This window comes from Natator depressus, chromosome 17 (assembly GCF_965152275.1).
Source record: "Natator depressus isolate rNatDep1 chromosome 17, rNatDep2.hap1, whole genome shotgun sequence".
Taxonomy (NCBI): domain Eukaryota; kingdom Metazoa; phylum Chordata; order Testudines; family Cheloniidae; genus Natator; species Natator depressus.
Window position 1 is genome coordinate 17052456 of NC_134250.1, and position 19457 is coordinate 17071912.

The 19457-nt window shown below is 42.0% G+C and overlaps 1 protein-coding gene across 4 annotated transcripts in view; it reads left to right on the forward strand.

Moving 5' to 3' along the window:
* The first annotated feature begins 662 nt into the window (after positions 1 to 662).
* Positions 663 to 19457, forward strand: part of ANKFY1 (ankyrin repeat and FYVE domain containing 1) — a 55391-nt gene continuing 36596 nt past the window's right edge. The window contains exons 1-4 of one of the 4 annotated variants that reach the window (XM_074974301.1): positions 663 to 720; positions 3216 to 3429; positions 14833 to 15025; positions 16729 to 16847. In XM_074974301.1, coding sequence (XP_074830402.1) covers positions 14862 to 15025; positions 16729 to 16847 — 283 coding nt within the window. In that variant the 5' untranslated portion in view covers positions 663 to 720; positions 3216 to 3429; positions 14833 to 14861. Of the gene's footprint in view, positions 721 to 1430; positions 1654 to 3093; positions 3430 to 14832; positions 15026 to 16728; positions 16848 to 19457 lie in introns of those variants that run through there. The other 3 variants (XM_074974302.1, XM_074974300.1, XM_074974303.1) reach the window with 3 other exon arrangements.

Sequence of the window (19457 nt, forward strand, 5' to 3'; positions counted from 1 at the left end):
GGATAGTGCCCGAGGTGGGGGATGGGGAGTGTGTCCCCCGGGGGGGGAATGGGGATAGTGCCCGAGGTGGGGGATGGGGAGTGTGTCCCGCAGGGGGGAATGGGGATAGTGCCCGAGGTGGGGGATGGGGAGTGTGTCCCCCGGGGGGGAATGGGGATAGTGCCCGAGGTGGGGGATGGGGAGTGTGTCCCGCAGGGGGGAATGGGGATAGTGCCCGAGGTGGGGGATGGGGAGTGTGTCCCCCGGGGGGGGAATGGGGATAGTGCCCGAGGTGGGGGATGGGGAGTGTGTCCCGCAGGGGGGAATGGGGATAGTGCCCGAGGTGGGGGATGGGGAGTGTGTCCCCCGGGGGGGGAATGGGGATAGTGCCCGAGGTGGGGGATGGGGAGCGTGTCCCCCGGGGGGGAATGGGGATAGTGCCCGAGGTGGGGGATGGGGAGTGTGTCCCGCAGGGGGGGAGGGGGATAGTGCCCGAGGTGGGGGATCGGGAGTGTGCCTGGAGGTTCCCTTTGGTGCCCCGGCGACGCTGCAGCGCCCGCTGCATAAAGGGGCAGGCCGGGAGCTGCCCAGCCCTATCGGGCTCTAGACGCCAGACGTAGGTTCCCGGCGCGCGCTGGGAGGGCGAGGTCGGGTCTCACTCTCGCGAGAGTGCCTGGCCAAGGGGCCCTGCGTGGCGGCTCTCGCGAGAAGCGCAGGCGGCCGGACCCAACATGGCGGAAGGTAGGCGCGGGGGAGGGGGGTAGAAGCCCTGGGCTGGGGCTGCCGCCGCTTGCCCCGCGACTGGCCTGTGCCCTGCCCGCTCCCGGCCGTTGCGTGGGGAGAGGAGGGGGCGTCTCCTCTGCGGTGGGCTCCCGCCAGCGTGGGGGGCGTCCCTGTCCCCTGTCAGCCCAGAGGGGCGAAGTCTCTCCTCAGCCTGGAGGGGGGCCGCTTTCCCCAGCCGTGTCGGGGGGAGGGGGGAGCAAGCAGGTGTCTTCCCCCCCCCCCCTTCCCGTTTCTCTGGGTGGAGGGAGCATCTCGCCAGCCGGGAGGGAGGGGGCTCCTTCCCCTGTCTCTATCAGGGGGCGGTGTACACGTCTGGCTGGTGCTTTGCCAGCCCTTGCTCTGCATCCCGGCTCCTCATGCGGGCTGAGCTGCTCTTTCCCTCCACCTGGTAGTGAGGAAGAGACTGTCGTCTCCCCCCCCCCCCCTCCCGGTGCCTTGGGGACCGTCAAGTCACTTCTAAAGTGAGAGGGGGGTGGTGGGAAGGGATTAGGATTAGAAACCTCTCTGCTGTGTGTCTGCCTCACACTGCTTCCATTGAGCTGTTACGGGGGTTCAGTCACCTTCTCTGTCTTACTTCCATTTGCTCTGTGTGTCAGGCAACTGTGGAGTGCCTCTCCCTAGCCCCTTCCTCCGACACTTGGATGGTAACTAGCATTGCCTTACCTTGCTCCTTTCCCTTCTCCAAGGAAAGAGAGAATACAGGATAGTGTCAGTTTCCTGGTTTTCTTTCCCTCCCTCTCTGGAGGAGGTGGCGGTGATACTGGGGTTCGCATGCATCTCTCCTTTCCTGAGTCAGGGTGTGTGATATCGACACAGTTGATTCTGGTTGGGAAGCTTTCCACAGATGTAAGATTCAGATAATTTAAAGTGGTGGCTGCTGGCATGGTACAGGTGAGATGTTGCTGTGAAAGGCACCCAGTTTCAAACTCACTGATGAATCATTTATACCAAAAAGTGTGCAATTATAACAAATCCAGTAAAACTTAGTGGAGTGGTGCTCTCACTTATCAGGCCTTCTGTGGAAAGAGAAGTTTGATATGATCTTTTAGAGCCACAACAATCCACAATTATTTTATTTTTATTGGAAGAAAATCTAATCTTGTAAGAGGCAGTAGAGTAGCCTCAAATTTAGCCCTTATTAGGCTTTGCAATTTCTAAAAACACAAGTGTTAATTTTTTGCAAGCCTAGTTAAAAATTCAGTCTTGTTGTTTGTGTATTTAAAGACACAACCTGATACTTTTGGAATTTTAACTTTTAATAAAATCCACTTTGAGAGCACCTTTAAATAGCATATCCTGAAACTTTTTATTTAAAAATATTTCTAAGAGTTCTACTGATCTTATGTTGGCGTTTAGGGATTTTGCTGATATTTTCAGCAAGGGAGAACCTTTTTGTATTCCTACATAGAGGAAACTGACTCAGTACAAAGAGCTGTTAAGCACAAAGTAAACGGAATAAAGTTTCTTGTGGCTAACTTTTCAGTTTTGATAAACTTAGGTTTGTTTTAGAAAAGTAAGCACTGTTTTCAGACAAATGTGGGTGTTTTAAAATAGTCCTGGGTAACAAATTTCTATCTTTTATCTATAGGCAGCTAAGACTTACAATTTGGTTTGTGACTTAAATGGTAGGCAAGTGTATTTTTTTGAAGCAATTGTTATTACACCAACTGAAGGTAATTGATTTGAGTGTGTCCAGCCTACCAACCCTCGATCTTTGGTAGGCATGCCCCTGTGTCCCCAGTAGGGCTGCCTTTTGTGGAGTCAGGTGAAGTGGTTGCCAAAGATACAGTTGCTTAGTTGTCCAAGCGAGTGCTGCCATGATACCATGTCCCCAATAGGCTCTGAAATGCCTCTTCTGTGCTTCAGGTTTTTTGACCAGTGAGCCAGATGTGTATTGTTGCCTGAGACTGCACTCACTAGCTTCTGCTAGTAAGGAGAGATTCGTGCTCCTCAAAGGACCTCCCTGAATGAGTGAATTCCCTTTAGCTTTGACCCAAAAGCACAAAGCCAGTGATTTGCAATTGGATTGCAGTCAGTTTATAATAAGGTAAAGCAAGGGCCATGGTGCAGGCTGGCTCCATTACCCTAAGTGTGCCCTCTACAAGGCCAGATTAAGAGACTCACTTTGCCTCATTAGGGTGATGCTCTGTTGGAGCAGCACCTCCCACTTGATTGTCAGTGGGTTTCTAGCATTTCAAGACTCAGCTGGCAATTTAAGGAGACTTGTTGACTGAGGGGGGTATCAGCTAGCACATAGTCATCTGAGCAGAAGCTGATCAACACTTTTCCCTACAGGTTATTGGTAACTTCAGTTGATTGCATCCACATGAAAGATTATTTCAAGGTGCAGTCCAGTTGATTGAGATGCTACAATCCATGTCTCTAATGTAGACAAGACTTACACTTGGTTCTGTGGCTGCTCTGTCAAAGAAATGTGTTGTCCCCTTTGATAGAATCCAGCACCACCAGAGGGAGCTAGATGAGTCATGAGGATGTGCAACACTACAGCTGCTGTTGGACTAGCACATGAGGGTGGAGAAATCCTGGATAAAGAGGAGATGGGAATAGGAGGAAGGAGTACTGGACAAAGGATGGCGGAGTGGAAACCCGGATTGCATTGCAAATGAGAACAAGCCTTGTGTAGAGAGCTGAGTTTTGAGGGAAGAGGTAACTGATACTCAGTTCAGTTTAAAGTCTATCCACAAATAGTACAAGTTTGCCAATCCTACTCAGATGTACACAGATTCTTGTTTAGTTACAGATTTATCAGTCCCTTCGTCAGAGAGCGTAGTAATAAGTCTAGCTTTCTGTGAGCATTTGAGATGCTACTCTAAGAAACCTGCCTTGGGAAGGTCTTCCACTCCATGAGTGATATAAATTGATCCGTGATTAAAGCCACTTTTTCCTCCTGCAAGCTGTAGAGTTACCAATATCTCCGAAATCCAGTTTAGCAAATGGGAGCACTGGTAAAACTTTGCTCCATAAGACAATACAAGGAGATCCAGTTTAGTGATATCACCCTTGTGGGCAAGGGACACATGGTTTCTGTACTTCTTTACATGTACGTGATTGCTCTGCTCTTATGGGAAAAGTGGTTCTCACAAAAAAACTGGCCTTATCCAAGACTTCTTGTACTTCCTGTGACTTAAACAGCTTCATCTGTCATGAAAACTATTGATATTTAGGTTACCATGAATCTTGGAAAATATATTAGTGCATTTCTTGTGTTATATGGTACCACGTGCTTTGTGCTTGCTTGTCCCCATGGTCTTTAATAATCCCCTCTGCTGATTCAAGGATTGGGATACAAAAACAGGGTGGCTTGTGTTCTATACGCTTTCAAAATATTTTTATTCAACCAAGATACAATCTTCCTCCTGAAATCAAATTGTTCTGAAACAAGAAGTAATCAAATTATAGCTTACTTTTGTAAGGCTACTGTGACTTATCTGGAAAATTAAACTGCTTGCTTTTCTATCAGAAATGACTGCCTTTGAGCTAGTTGACTAGCTGACCAGCCCAAACTTTTCCTCTCCCCGAACAGAACGTACTTAGAATGAGGCTTGACCTCAGCCATGCTCAGGAGTGAATTGCTTGGTCCCACTTGCTTCTCCCAAGGAGTTATTTCTATGGCTGATACCAACTAGGTCCTTTCCCCTCACTGTCTGAATTGCAGTTCAGCTCTATTGCGCTAAGCTTTATTGCTTATTGTGGTAGTAACAGCTAATCATTCCTTAAACTTCAGTTTTGACAGTGTAATTTGAAGCTCTTGTACTGGAAATTTTCCTTTAATTTCTGGCTTCATGCTTAAATATTAGTGTGCTGTGTATTTGGCATACTTAAAAGGACATGGTCAACTCAGAGCTGCCTGAAACGTCAAGTTTTTTGTTTATACAGTTGGTTTTTTTTAAACCAAAGAGTAATAGAAATTTTCCTGACTTCACACATTCCAGGTGAAAGCTTTCTAAACAAGTTTTCCCTGTCATGTTTAAAGCCTGAACAATTGAACCATTCAGAATCTGAAAGTGAAGCTTGCTTAAATTTTCATTATCCAAGCACCAAACACCAGACTCAGAGTAGTCCAAGAATCATAGTATCCTTCGTTACATCTCAACAAAAAGGCCAGAAATGCGCACAGTATCAACATTAGTATTAAAATGTTCACATAACTCTAGTTAATGTTTTTCTGTAGGTCCTTAAATGTATCTGTGAAACTCAGTAGTACTCTTCTTGCTTTCTTATTGTGATTTTGACTGTCCTGCTTCTACAAAATGGTACTAACCATAAATTGTATAAAAGTGTGTTCCACAACTATCCTGGAAATCAGATGCAGGAGAAACTTCATACTAATGTATAGCTGTAAGGAGATGATGCTGTCAACATTTGAATGCTACTATGTGCTTTCTGAAAAATTACTAGTGAAATAACTATGGTGGAAATTGGCAGTCTCACCATGGACCAAAGTAGCATTTTTGTGACAAACTTCTGTGAAGTTTATATTTCTAGATTGCCGTTATCATTAGTGGCTGGATATTCAGGGCTTCATTTTCATATTAAAAGCAGCTGTGTACTACTCCATACAACTCACAAGATTAATACTGTGTATGCCTGTGAATGTGCAGTAGCTGACTTTTACAAACATATAGGGTGCACACACCCATGCATGCAAGATAAGTGAATGCCTAGCTTTTGCTGTGCAAATATCCTGGTGAATTTGTAGCAAACAATGGGAAATAATAGTGGCCTGTCAAGGCTTGACTAATTCTCTTGTCCCTGGTGAGTGAGGAGATTTAAACTGTTGATTTATAAGAATTTAAGGTTTCAGTTTAAAAACACAAACCAAACCCTTTTTTAGGGTGTGAAAATAACTAACCAGTGTAAGCCACAGGTAGAGTGGTCTCGCAAGCTGAGGGAGACTAGAAAGACTCTGGTCAGTTTCAGGTTTTATTCAGAATCTTGTGGACAATGGTGACTGTATCAAGCTTACTAATTTCATGCTTTTGCTGATTGGGGGGGGCGGGGATGCCCTGGGCTGCATGAAAGTACCAATTAAATTATTCAAAGTGGAGGAGGATTGGGCGTGTGTGTTTGGGAAGGGGGAGGTAGAGGAAGTAGCAAATGTTGGGTTTCCCCTCTCCTGGTGATGGTCAGGGAAATCCTGGGATTTCTCTTCCCCATCCCTCGTAGTCTCCTGATTGCAGAGGGTTTTTTGGGTGGGTGTGTGTGGGGAGAGACAAAAAAATATCAGCAGCTAGAAGGAGGTGGAGTGCATTGACACTTATGACTACCAGCCAGAAGTCAATATGAAAGATGGCCCTCATGTATAGTTCAGGGACAACATTGTAGTAAACAGTATCTTTCTTGGCAGCCAGACATGGCAAGGGGGTGGGTTTTTCACAAATGTGTTGCCCTTGAACCTAAAGAAGGGCAATCTCCCTCCTTCGGTCTCTAGCTTGGCCTAGTAGTCTCAGATAGACTTTGAAAAGCTGCCAGTAGTAACTGTTATGGCAGTCTCTCCTTGTATTGGATACTTATCCAAGCTCAATCTATCTTTGAGTTTGATTTTTAAGAGACTTCAGGTAGGAGAGGAGAAGGACAAGTTTTGATTATTGTATATAGGAGTCTTTACCTGTAAATATACCATACTAGTTTGAGGTGGTTTGGTTTTGACAGGAGGCTGTTTTTTTAGGTAATAGTAGCAACTTAATGCTTAAGCACTCCTCTTCTAAGTGGTTCTGCAAACATCTATTAGTCAGTTTATTGAGACGTGTTTGTCAATAAGTGTTTCAATTTATAGGTGATGAATTTGAGGTAGATAGGATAAATGACTTTCCCAAGGCCAGAGAAATCTGTCAAACAGGATGTGAAGAGATTCCTGGCTTCTGTGTCTGTCTGCCCTTCGTAAAAGTTTAGGCCATACTTGAAAAATGAAAGGGCTGTTAAAACTGTGTGTGCTGTTTTTGAAACCTACCTCATGGTGAGAGGGGTTATAAATAGAATATGTGCTATGAGGTGTCAAACATTTGAAGAACTCTTGTTTGTACTCTTGCCTTTTAATACTTCTGGTTCAGTGTTTTCTTGCTCCTAACATAACTACTGTAGACATTGTAATGTCTAGTCTTATTTTTAAATGACCTAAAATGACTGATATACATTGCTTCCTACCTAATTCTGCTGTCCTGTGCTTTAAGTAATCAATAGGTCTCTTGTTGCCTGTGGATGTGTCAGTGTCAATAGATTCCAAAGCCAGAAGGGACCGCTGTGATGATCTGATCTATACAACATAGGCCATAGAAATTACCCAAGATAATTCCTAGCACGAATCTTTTAGAAAAGCATTCAATCTTGATTTTAAAACGGTCAGTGATGGAGAATCCACCATGATCATTAGTATGTTGTTGCAATGGCTAATTACACTGTTAATTTTATGCCTTAATTCAGACTGGAAAATAGGTTCAGTGGCTGGAACCTGAAGCTTGACAGTTGCTCTCTTCAGTCTAGCAGAGAGAGAGATGTTAAATATTTGTTTTCCCATGTACCTATTTATAGACTGTAATAAAGTCACCCCTTAACCTTCTCTTTATTAGGCTCCAGGAGCCCAATCCATTTAGCTTATCACTATAGGGCATATTTTCTAATCCTGGAGTCACTCTCGAGGCTCTCCTGTAAACCAATGTCCTTATCTCTTATCTACATCCTTCTTGAGTGTGGACACCATATTCCAGCAACGTTTGCAGTGCTAAATACAGAGGGAAAATAACCTCTATTCCTACTTGAGATTCCCTCGTTTATGCATCCAAGGATTCCATTAGCCCTTTTGGCTGCAGTCTCTCACACAAGAAGTTCATGTTCAGCTGACTATCTGCCATGCCCCCAAGATCTTTTTCAGTCACTACTTTCAAGGATTAAAGTCCCTCATCCTATAGTTTGGCCTACATTCTTTGTCCCTAGATGTATACACTTTACATTTAGCCATATTTAAAATGCATATTGTTGGGTTATCCCCAGATTACCAAGCAATTCAGATTGCTCTGGATCAGAGAGCTGTTGTCTTTGTTATTTAATACTCGCCCCATTTTTGTCATCTGCAAACTTTATCAGCAATTGTTGTTTTTTTTTTTTCTCCAGGTCATTAATATCTTTAAATAGTATAGGGCCAAGAACTGACGATTGCAGGAACCCACTAGAAACACCCATTTGATTCCCCATTTACAGTTATATTTTGAGACCTATCCATTAGCCAGCTTTTAATCTATGGCACACATTACATGTTAGTTTTATATCTTTAGTTTTTAACCACTGTCCTGCAGTACCAAGTCAAATGCCTTGTGAAAGTCAGTGTTACTGTAATACAATTATCTTTATCAGCCAAACCTCTTATACCAAAAAAAAAAAGTTAGTAATCCTTTCTACCCTTTTTAAATTTTGTCACATGAGCTTTATTCCAGTCTTCTGGAACTTATTGAAAATCAACATTAACTATCCATGAGCTCCTCAGCTAGCTCTTTTAAAAATGTTGGACAGAGGTTATCTGGGCCTGCTGACTTAAGTGTCTGACTTTAGTAACTGCTGTTCAGCATCCTCCTGAGATACTAGAGGAACTGAAAGTGTTATGTTTTTTTTCCCTGAAATACTATTGAACACTTCTGCCTTTTGTGCATTATTAAGTCTGCCATTTCCATCTAGTAACAGACCAATACAGTCATGTTTCTGACAACACACAAACTGCTTGCTTATGAATTACATGCAAAGATGATCCAAAAAAGGCTGGAAGCTTGTTCTTAATGATACATCCTTAAGGATGTAAGTGTAGGTTGCAGCTTTCTGAAAGACCTTAATACATTCCAGTTCAATCTACTTCAACAAAACAAAGGAAGATCCACTGAAAGTAACTAATGAAGTAAAATAGCTAACATATCGAAGTACAGCAACATAGGTAGCTGCTGCCTGTGTTGTGAAATGAGCTTTCCTTGTTAAAGAACAAAACAATTTGATCCTCTTTAAAGACAGGTCACTCCAGATACTGCTTGTTACCTAGCAGACACTTAAGCTTGTACTGTACTTTGTAAAACAAGTGATCGTAAAGGCTAAGGTTTTTAGTTCCAGCTACAAATCTCTCTCTACCTAGTTCTAATGGCCTAGCTAAATTTGGCTGTGCCCCCAATGAGCCTGCTCTGTAGTTTGCGTTTTACTCTTCATGGCAAAATATTGATGTAAACAATTGCCTTATTGGATGAAAGGTTATGTCCTATTTAAAGAATTCTTAAAGCAGCATTAGTCAAACGGTCCCTGGGCAAAGACTGAATGTTGACATGATCTCTAAATGATGCGTTCTATCTGCAGTCAAACTAGATAGGGGGATGATTTGCCCTAAGGGCCCTGCCTTGCAGAATTCTCAAGAGCTCAGCCAAGTTCCTATCTGTCTAGGTCTAAATACTATGTAATAGAATTCAGTTCTGTTGATCCCTGCTTGTAGTAATAACTTAGATATTGATGAAACAGTATTTCCAAAACACACTTCCTCTTGATGCTAATTGTCCCTTTGTACTGATCAATGGCTCTGTGGTTGTAAGGGATAGAGTAAAAGTGAATTCCTGTTATCTTCTAGGCTGAAAACATTTGGCATCTTTGAGTGTGACTCGTCCTCCTCTAAAGAACGTTAAAGCTTGTAGAAGTACTAAAATCCATTTATAGCAGTTTCTTTGGCATTTATGCAATGGAAAATATACTGTATATCCTCGAAAGGAGTGTTATGCATGTACCTTATTTGGAAACAGGTTTCAGAGTGGTAGCTGTGTTAGTCTGTATCAGCAAAAAGAACGAGGAGTACTTGCGGCACCTAAAAGACCCAAAAAATTTATTTGGGCATAAGCTTTCATGGGCTAAAACCCATTTCATCAGATGCATGGAGTGGAAAATACAGTAGGAAGATATAGACAGAGAACATGAAAAGATGGGGGTTGCCAGACCAACTCTAATGAGACAAATCAATTAAGGTGGGCTATTATCAGCAGGAGGGAAAATAACTTTTGTAGTGATAATCAGGATGGCCCATTTCAAGCAGTTGACAAGGTGTGAGTAACATGGGGGGAGGGGGGGGTGGGAACTAGCACTCTCACAGATCTTGGGAGACAGGCCAGTCTTTGCTTACAGACAACCTGAAGCAAATACTCACCACCAACCCCACGCCACACAACAAAAACACTAACCCAGGAACCTATCCTTGCAACAAAGCCTGTTGTCAACTGTTCCCACATCTATTCAGGGGACACCATCATAGGGCCTAATCACATCAGTCACATATCAGAGGCTCGTTCACCTGCACATCTACCAATGTGATATATGCCATCATGTGCCAGCAACGCCCCTCTGCCATGTACATTGGCCAAACTGGACAGTCTCTACGCAAAAGAATAAATGGACACAAATCTGACATCAGGAAACGTAACATTCAAAAACCAGTCGGAGAAGAGTTCAATCTCTCTGGTCACTCTATTACAGACCTAAAAGTTGGCAATATTACAACAAAAAAACTTCAAAAACAGACTCCAAATAGAGACAGCTGAATTGGAATTCATTTGCAAACTGGACACCATTACATTAGGCTTGAATGAAGACTGGAGATGGATGTGTCATTACACAAAGTAAAACTATTTCCCCATGTTTATTTTTCCCCCTTACTGTTCCTCACACGTTCTTGTCAACTGCTGGAAATGGCCCGCCTCGATTATCGCTACAAAAGGCTTTTTTTCCCTCTCCTGCTGGTAATAGCTCACTTTACCTGATCACTGTCATCTGAGTGCGTATGGTAACACCCATTGTTTCATGTTCTCTGTGGATATAAAATCCCCCACTGTATTTTCCACTGCATGCATCCGATGAAGTGAGCTCAAATTTGTTCATCTCTAAGGTGCCACAAGTACTACTTTTTTTTAGGTACTACTGTAACAGATGTATGTTTGGTAGGAATCTTTGGTCTGCTAGATAAATGGTTCTGTGTATTTATGCTTTTAAAAAAAATGGCATGCATTTCTCTGTGGGTGATGGCTGCATTGTGCAATGCCAATGCACAAAATCTACTTTCAAAACTAAGCATACATCCTTGCTAAGGCAAATATAAGAGCTGTAAAGCTCTCGGACATTGCTGATAGGCACTGTCTTACCACAGAGCAACAGGGCAATGGAAATTGAAGACTTTTCTTGGAATATCTCATGACGTGCTTTCTAGAACAAAGCTGTCACGGATTTGATTTTAACATGCAGAGGTGCGGATGTTTACCAGATAGAGCAAACAGTCTTGTATTATCCTCTATAGTATAAGGGTCGGCGTTATTCTTGAGTTCTTTCCATGCATTCTATTAAGCGACTTCTGCTCTCCATGTAAGATATCTACATATTAGAGGAGAAAATGGTGTTTTTGGAAATTATTTTTGTATCTGTGTTCTTGGAGAAGTTTTGTCTAGTGATTGGAGCTGGTAACTCTGGAAACAGAACCCAAATTAGTGCTTGGCTATGTGACTTTGGGCAAGTCATTGATCTCTATTTACCCAACTGTACAGAACATTAAGTCTTGCATCTCTTCTAGGTTTAAGTCACGTGAGACTATCTCATGGAAGGCTCTCTATTAAACACACAGTAAGGCTATTTAGACTTTATTAAAAAAAAAAACAAAAAAACCCAGTTCTGCTTTTATCTAAACTTTACATGGCAAGTGAGAGTAAGTAATGTGAGCCTGTGGCTGATAAAACGGAGGTAAGGTTGAAAAGATAAGAGCATCTAGCCCGGGGTGGCTAACCTGAGCCTGAGGAGGAGCCAGAATTTACCAATGTACATTGGAAAAAGCCCCAGGAGTACATCAGCTCTCCTGCCCACCAGCAGCCCTGCTGATCAGTGTCTCCCCATTGGCTGTTTTGTGGTGTGCAGGAGGTTCTGTGTGGGGAGCAAGGGCATGGCAGGCTCAGGTGAGGGGGTGGGAAGGGGTGGAGTGGGGGCAGGGCCTGAGACAGAGCCAGGGGTTGAGCAGTGAGCACCCCCAGACGCACTGGAAAGTTGGCACCTGTAACTCCAGCCCCAGAGTTGGTGCTTATACAAGGAGCCGCATATTAACCTCTGAAGAGCTCCATGTGGCGCTGGAGCCTCAGGTTGGCCACCCCTGAACTAGTGTGTTCAAAGGAAACTTCCTAAAGTTGTCCCAGGTTCGTTAACAAGCATATTAATGATTAACCCACCTGTCTTTTCGTCCATTAAAAAGGAATGTTCTCTTTAGGACAAGGATCATGGGGACCATTCAAGCCATGGTGCTCGTTAAAAGCTATTTAGAATATTTGTATGAAAGTGTCAATATCTGCATGTTTGTCCATGCAAACTAGTCTGAGTGAAATGCTATTGTAGCATCTTAAACTATAATTAGAGAAGACCTCGGTCATCTAATCTCTTCCCCTGTCAGTATGGGATGAATTGTTTCTCATTGGTTTTTTTATATATTTGGTTTATAATGTCTTTGTCAGTGCTCCGTCCAGATACGGAAGAGACATAGTAGTCTTTTTAATTCCAGAAACAACATACATGGTCTTAAAATACAGAATCCCATTTAAAAAAATGGCCTTAGCTAGAAACTTTCTGGATATATTTCAGAGTAACAGCCGTGTTAGTCTGTATTTGCAAAAAGAAAAGGAGTACTCCTTTTCTTTCTGGATATAGGCACATTCACAATCTAACTCCTCCATTTTGGCCAGGCTGGGAGATGGGACTTCTGTTAAGTTAAATTATAATAGCTGCCAGGCAGGGATCAAAATTTCGGCCTTCTGTTCCTAGGCTATTAGGTGATAGTAACACTGGAGAAGTTTTAAAGTGGGATATGTGCGTCCTTTAGTGACTTCTGTTTTTGTGCAATACTCCCTGAACATGATTGATTGTGGGATCCTGACGAGAGGTACTGTTGAGCCTTTTTTAGTTTCATATCATGGTGACTGCAGTAGAAACATCTACATTTTTGGCTTTTGAGGGGGAGATAAGGGGAAGGTTTGAACCACTAATTCCCAGTAGGGGAGAAGTGATCAAACTGAGCTTGTACTAACCCCAGTGCTCCCCCGAGCATCAGACTTGCAAAAATTTCAAATGTCTGCTTTTGCTTTCTGTCTGTAAAAGATGTGGTGTAGTTTTGTTTTGTGTGGTTTTTTTTTTTTTTTTAAGCTTGTTGATGCTTGGGGATTTTGTCTAATTAGTGTTTAACCAATTTAACTGTTGGTTTGGAAAGTGTTACCCAGGGTGGATTTGATTTAAATTAATTTGATTTAAATCACTAGTCAGGAAGACTCTCTATTTAAGCATGGATTTCTACATAAAAGTGCATTCTTGTATTAAGGTCATAACAACCAACATATTCTTCACAACTCAGAGATAGATGAGACCCAAACTGGGGGTCTCTTACAACCTGCTGCCATGATAGATTTTTCCCTTCTCATGAGAGAAAGGTATGGTAGATCTCCTCCAGTCAATGAAGGCTACACTCAGAAAGACCTCAAGACTTCTGGAATATGCTGCTCAAACAGTTTCACTTTTGTTTCTGCTGCCTGTCCCTCCCTTCTCACATTTATCTCCAGACTTCTTCCCCTTGTCCAGATCTATTCCACCCCCAACAATTCATTGAACTTTTTGAAACTTTACACTTTTAGAGAGGTCAGGGACTGATTGTACACAAATTTGCAGAGGGGAAAATAGGGTTGAGGTCTCATTTCTCATCTCTTTATATTTTTAAAACATTTTTGCTGTTAACAAGCATGTTATCTCTGGAGACATCACACATCCACCGTTTTTGAGAACTGCAAAACTAAGCATCTCAGATAGTACTGTCTAGGCTGAGCACTGAGTCCCATTGGGTAGATAGAAGGATTAACCTAAATCTATACAGAAGCTCCTGGAACCCCATAAGATTAGGTCCCTAATCCATGAACTATTGGAACTCCTTTACAAAACATATCAACATTACATGAATATACAGTCTCCTACTCTAGAATTAGGATTTATAATCCCTATTCCATGATGAGCTATCTTTTGAGCTATATAATGTATCTTGATTAAAATGATCTTTAGATAGGTGTCTTCCTTTTAAAAGCATTTTATCAAAAACATCCGACTTAAATAAAAATTGATTTTAAAAAAAGCATTTTTATCCACCCTGGTATTACCATTAAATTGGTATAACACTGTGTAGGCCAGTGGTTCTCAAAAAAATTTTTTTCCCCACGGACCACTTGAAAATTGGTGAGGGTCTCAGCGGACCACTTAATCTTTCCAAATGTTTGTACTGTTGGATAACTATTGTAAAGTGCTTTGGATAAAAGCACTATATTAAAAAAAACACTTAACTTTTTTGTTCTACAAATAAAAGCGCACAACTCATATTTTAATAGTAGTAGTCTTACCTTTCTAGTGCAATGGGTGTGCCCTCTCCCCTGCCGCAGCAGCCCCCAAGCTGGGGCTGGGAAGGAGGGCCGGCAGCCGCAGCCCTGGAGCTGGGGAAAGTCACCTCTTTTTCTCTGGCTGCCACAGCCCTGCATGTCCCAAATTCCCCCTCACCCCACTGCCCTCTCCCACCTACCCCCTATTTTCCCCCACAAGGCCACCACCTCATCTTACATGTCTTCTCCAGGGTCCAGGCACCTAATTAGTGGAGTCACACCTGTGTGGTTTCACTAATTAGGTGGGTGGCCCTTCATTCTCTTGTTTGCAGCCACTCAGGGATGCACCTTAGAAGGAACTATCCCCAGACCACCTGAATGGAGCAGTGGTCTGCTGACCACAGTTTGAGAACCTCTGGTGTAAGCATTCACTCTAAGGGACAGGGAATGACTGGTAAACGTCATTGGCTAAATTTGACCAGCCATATAAAAATGAGAGTTTAGTGATGATTACAGGTAGATAATGCTAGTGAGCAAATTAAGGCGAACAGATTTGCTGAAATAGAAATAGTAAATTGGGGGAGGGGATGATGTCCACAGAATTTCCAAAAGAAGTGTATTAAGGCTTTTGTTCAGCCTTTCAACTGAACTGCATGTTTGTATTTTGCAGAGGAGGTGGCCAAATTGGAGAAGCACCTAATGCTTCTCCGCCAGGAGTATGTAAAACTGCAGAAGAAGCTAGCCGATACAGAGAGGAGGTGTACTCTGTTGGCTGCCCAGTCTAACAAAGAGAATGCCAGTGACTCCTTCATCAGTCGACTTCTCACCATTGTAGCTGAGCTTTATGAACAGGAGCAGTATAGGTAAGAAATGCATCCTGGAAGTAGAAGCTATATTGATGAAACTGTAAATCTCTTCCTCACCAGCTATTTCAGATTCTGAGCTCTAAGGGGGAGAGACTGTCTGTACTTAGTATGTGGCTTTTTTTGTGTGTGTGGCTAAAATTAAGTATAGTATCAGCCTGTCTTTTATTTATTTTTTTTTTCCTGCCAGTTTTGGTGACAAAGCTAAATATAATCAACCAGTTCTCTTCAAACATGGTATGCTTCAGGATAATTTAATGGGGAACTTACTGTGTGAAGTTTGATGCTGGTGTCTCTCTTATTTTTGTTCAGATAACACCTGCTTTATTTTTACGAAGTGTTCTTAAAACCAACCATCTCTTTAGGCTTGTCTCCATGGCATAGCAACGCAAAAGGGGTGTGATTTTGTAAAGCACCCAAATGTGGTGTGCTCGAACTGTTCTTCCCCGCCCCCCTCCCCCCATTGACCCTGCTGGTGTCCTCTGGCCCTCCGTAAATGGTACCTAATTTGACCATTAATGTGAAAGTAGAGGGAGCCAACGGGACTTACACGGGGCAGTTAGAGCACTTCACAAATCACATCCCTCTAGTGCGCTTTGCTGGCACTTGGTAGACAGTCTCTTATCTGAGACTTGGGTGATCCTGGAAGACCATTCCTTGCACTTTTTTGGGGGGGGTGTTTTTTGAGTGTGTTGTGTTTTTTTTTTTTTTTTTTTTTTTAAAGACAATATGGGGAAACTAGTAGAATCAAATTTGCAAAGTAGTATTTAATAATCTTGCCATGTATATTGTACAAATTTATGCAAGTGTGACAGCCAAAAGAGTTTGTATGAAAGCACTGATACACAAAGAATCCGAACCTAGATCTGCTCTGCTTTGAGTGTTCAGGATGTCATAGCCTTTTTTTAAATAGGAATAGGGTAGTGGTCCAAATACTAGCTCCAAAAAGAAATGGTTTCTTTTGGGAATAATAAGCATTTAAGTTCCCAAGTAAGGCTTTGTTTGTTTTGGGGTGGGGTGGGGAGTAGTGGTGGTGAAGGTTAAAATATATAGCTTTTGTTAGCAAGAACAAGTGGATGAAAAATAATCCAACGTGTTTAAGAACATAACACCTTAACTATATAATGTTAGATGGAGGAAAATGATCAGTCTGTGTACTGTTTCTGAATAAAAAGAATGCTCTGACTAAAAATCATCTGTGCAATCAGTGTTCCCTGAGAGCAGCTGTACTGGAAATGGGGTATTTCTGGGTTTTTACTTTTATACAGGTTGACTGTTCTGTCAAATGTGCCTTTATAGTCCTTTAAGTAATCTTGCCTGAGCCTGTCTCTGGGCTGAATCGTGGGTCTACACACTCCCCATCTTGTCAATTACTGATGTTGGTCTGTGCTGTATGAACTACTTACTGAATATATATATATATTTTTAATGAACGTTCATCACAGGGCTGAGCTTGCATTTTCCTTGTGGTGATAACAGTTGGGTTACTCTTGAAAATTTCTTTAACTCGTTGAAAGAATGAACCAACTGTTTTGCCTTTAATATATTAATGCAAGAGACTTTTACCTAATAGTAAACAATTCTGTGTAAAATTAGATGCTTAAATGTTATTACATTGTAGATATTTGACAGATGCAGAGTCCATAAGTGCCTAAGCACAAGGGGTATGTTTGTATATACATGTGTGCTTTTTCATCTATCAGTGATCTGAAGATAAAGGTTGGGGACAAGCGCATCAGAGCTCACAAATTTGTGTTGGCAGCCCGCAGTGAGACTTGGAGTCTAGCCAGCCTAGTGTCAACTGAGGAACTGGATCTGTCAGGTTAGTTGCTGCTTGTCAGTGTGTGATGCTTTGAATGTCTTTGAAACAACTAATGAAAAGGCCCTTTGGGAAAAGGTTACATCTCATCATTCACAATACTATTCTGACTACAGAGTTTTTTTTCCATTAATTATGAAGCTTAGACTCTCTAACAGACTTGCAAATTTAATGTTAGTTAAATCAATAACCCATCCTCTCCATTTTAATGAGGTGGAAGGTAAGTGTGGTGATTCACTCCCTTTCTTGATAGGGAATTAAATATAGTGCGGGGGTGCGGTGAAACAAAGCTGTCTGAAAGAGCCAGATTACTCCTTTGCTTTAAGTATTCTATGAATCTAGTCTGTTTGATATCTTTGAGGACATGTGCCCTTGCACATTGTCTTTAGAGACCTATGGTCAAATAGCTTACCCAGGCTGCAAAAACAGCACTTACTGCTCAACCCAAATGGCTTGTGAATTTTCTCTGAGACGCACTCTCTCTAGTTCTGGTTAAAAAGGGAGTAATCACATTGCCATTCACAATAACATTTCTGAGTTTAATGCTGGATATAGCAGGCTTTTCATTTCATGTGCTTGTACAGTGATGGGGTACTATTTATAATCCCTCTGAGAGTGAACATTGGGAATTAGCTCCTTGAAAACTTCCTTCCTCTGCTGTTTGCTTTCAATATCTGAACAACTAATATTGATCAAGTAGGTTTTTAGTTGTTTGACTACCTCTTTGTGATGCTCAGTGACAGTGTTGCATGAAACCAGTTTTCAGCAACACTGGTACAATCAACGCAAGTCTTGGAATTGCCAACTGACAAAAGCTTTCTTAAATGTAGCTTTTACATGATGAAAAGTGCTTCATATTCAATGCTGGACTGAGTAAGTAGTTGTCTTAACTTCTAGCTTACTAACTGGATGAAAACGTTGATAAACTCTCTAGAGAACTGAAACTTAAGGGAAGGCTGGGCAGTGTCCATTTCAAACAGTATGAGTAGCTGTGACTGGAATGATAACGCATCTATTGAATTAATCCTACCTGTTAAAGATAGTATCTTGGTTCAGGGATTGTACATAGTTCCTCTGTTCTGTTGCCATGGTGGTCCCTGATAGCTGTTTAGAAAAGTTTGTGCACCTCTTAACAGGATGTCTTGGCCCCAACCTGATCTAGTGGAAGAAAAGATAATTTTATCCTTTTGAGCAAGAGCAACTTGCAGATGGAAATGAGAAAAATTTAAAGTATGGCTTGTCAGTCTGCAAGACTAAACTGCAGGCACTGCTGTCAAAGCCTTTGATTAATCATGAATCCTAGAAACAATCGATATTTTGGGAAGAAGCAAGCCGTAGCAAATAAGCTTCTTTGCAGAAGCTTCACTTCAGAAAAGTTGCCACACCTTCCTGCTATTCAAACAGCCCGAAGATCACTGATGCCAAGAAATAGGTCAGAAGATATTGTATTACATAAACTGCTCTTCATGCCAGTTACTGTACTTCTGGTTGTGAGAACCTTAGTGCTAGCGTTCCAAAGCTCCTGATACAAAGTGTTAGGATAACTTGTGTTAACACTTTATTGGGAAGTCTCAAATTTAGCCACTGAGAGATTAAGGCATAGCGCTTTTATATCCTCACTTCAAGAATTGTAACATACAAATACTGAATATCCAGTTAACATTTAAGTTGAAATTGTAGTAAAAGGAAGCGCTTTCCCTCTGGACAGAGTCGTCTTTATTAAGTGTCTTGAGTCAATTGTACATGGTCATCATGCTCATTAGGACTATTACACTAGGTGATCCAGAATCTTTGTTAGTCTTTCTTTGAGAGCGAGAGACAGACTTATGCACCCAACGGTTGGAATGTGCATGTGAAATTAGTCTCAAATCTGTTTCTGAGCCTATTGGCTAAACTTCATAAAAGTCTACTGAACTTGTCTAAATAGTACAGTTCCATAGCCTATATGGTAAATATCTGTAAAACCTCAATATGAAATATTGAGGTTGAAACATAGTTTAGGTTTTCCTTTTTTGGAAAAGGAGATGCTAAATGACAATGTCCAAACTAAAGAGCTGTATAAAACTTACTCGCTAGCTGCTTGCTATGTTGGTCCCAGGATGTTAGAGACACAAGGTGGATGAGGTAATATCTTTTTATGGACCAGCTTCTGTTGGCGATAGAGAGAAGCTTTTGAACTTACGCAGTTCTGTGTAAGATTGAAAGCTGCTTCTCTCAGCTCAAAAGCTTGTCTCTCTCCAGCAGAAGCTGGTCCATGAAAAGATACATTACCTCATCCTCCTTGTGTCTTCAGCTACTTTAAAATAGCTTGGCCTGTTCTGCTTGAGGTGTTTACCTTACTGTTCTGGCACAGAGCGCTGTTGCTTAGAGAGTTCTGTACCAGGTGGCATCTGGAAGAATACTTAATGCATGGCCTGTAAATACGACTTGGGTCTACAGGATACATCTATTTAAAACATCCTATGTGAAAATCTTAACACTGTATGGAAACTCTGGGATTTCCCTGCTTATGCCCAACAAACCTGATTTTTAAAACATTTGCTTATTCAACACAGAAGTAATTTATTAAGTGTCTTGCCTATTTTTTTAAAAGCCACTCAGTTGATGGAACAT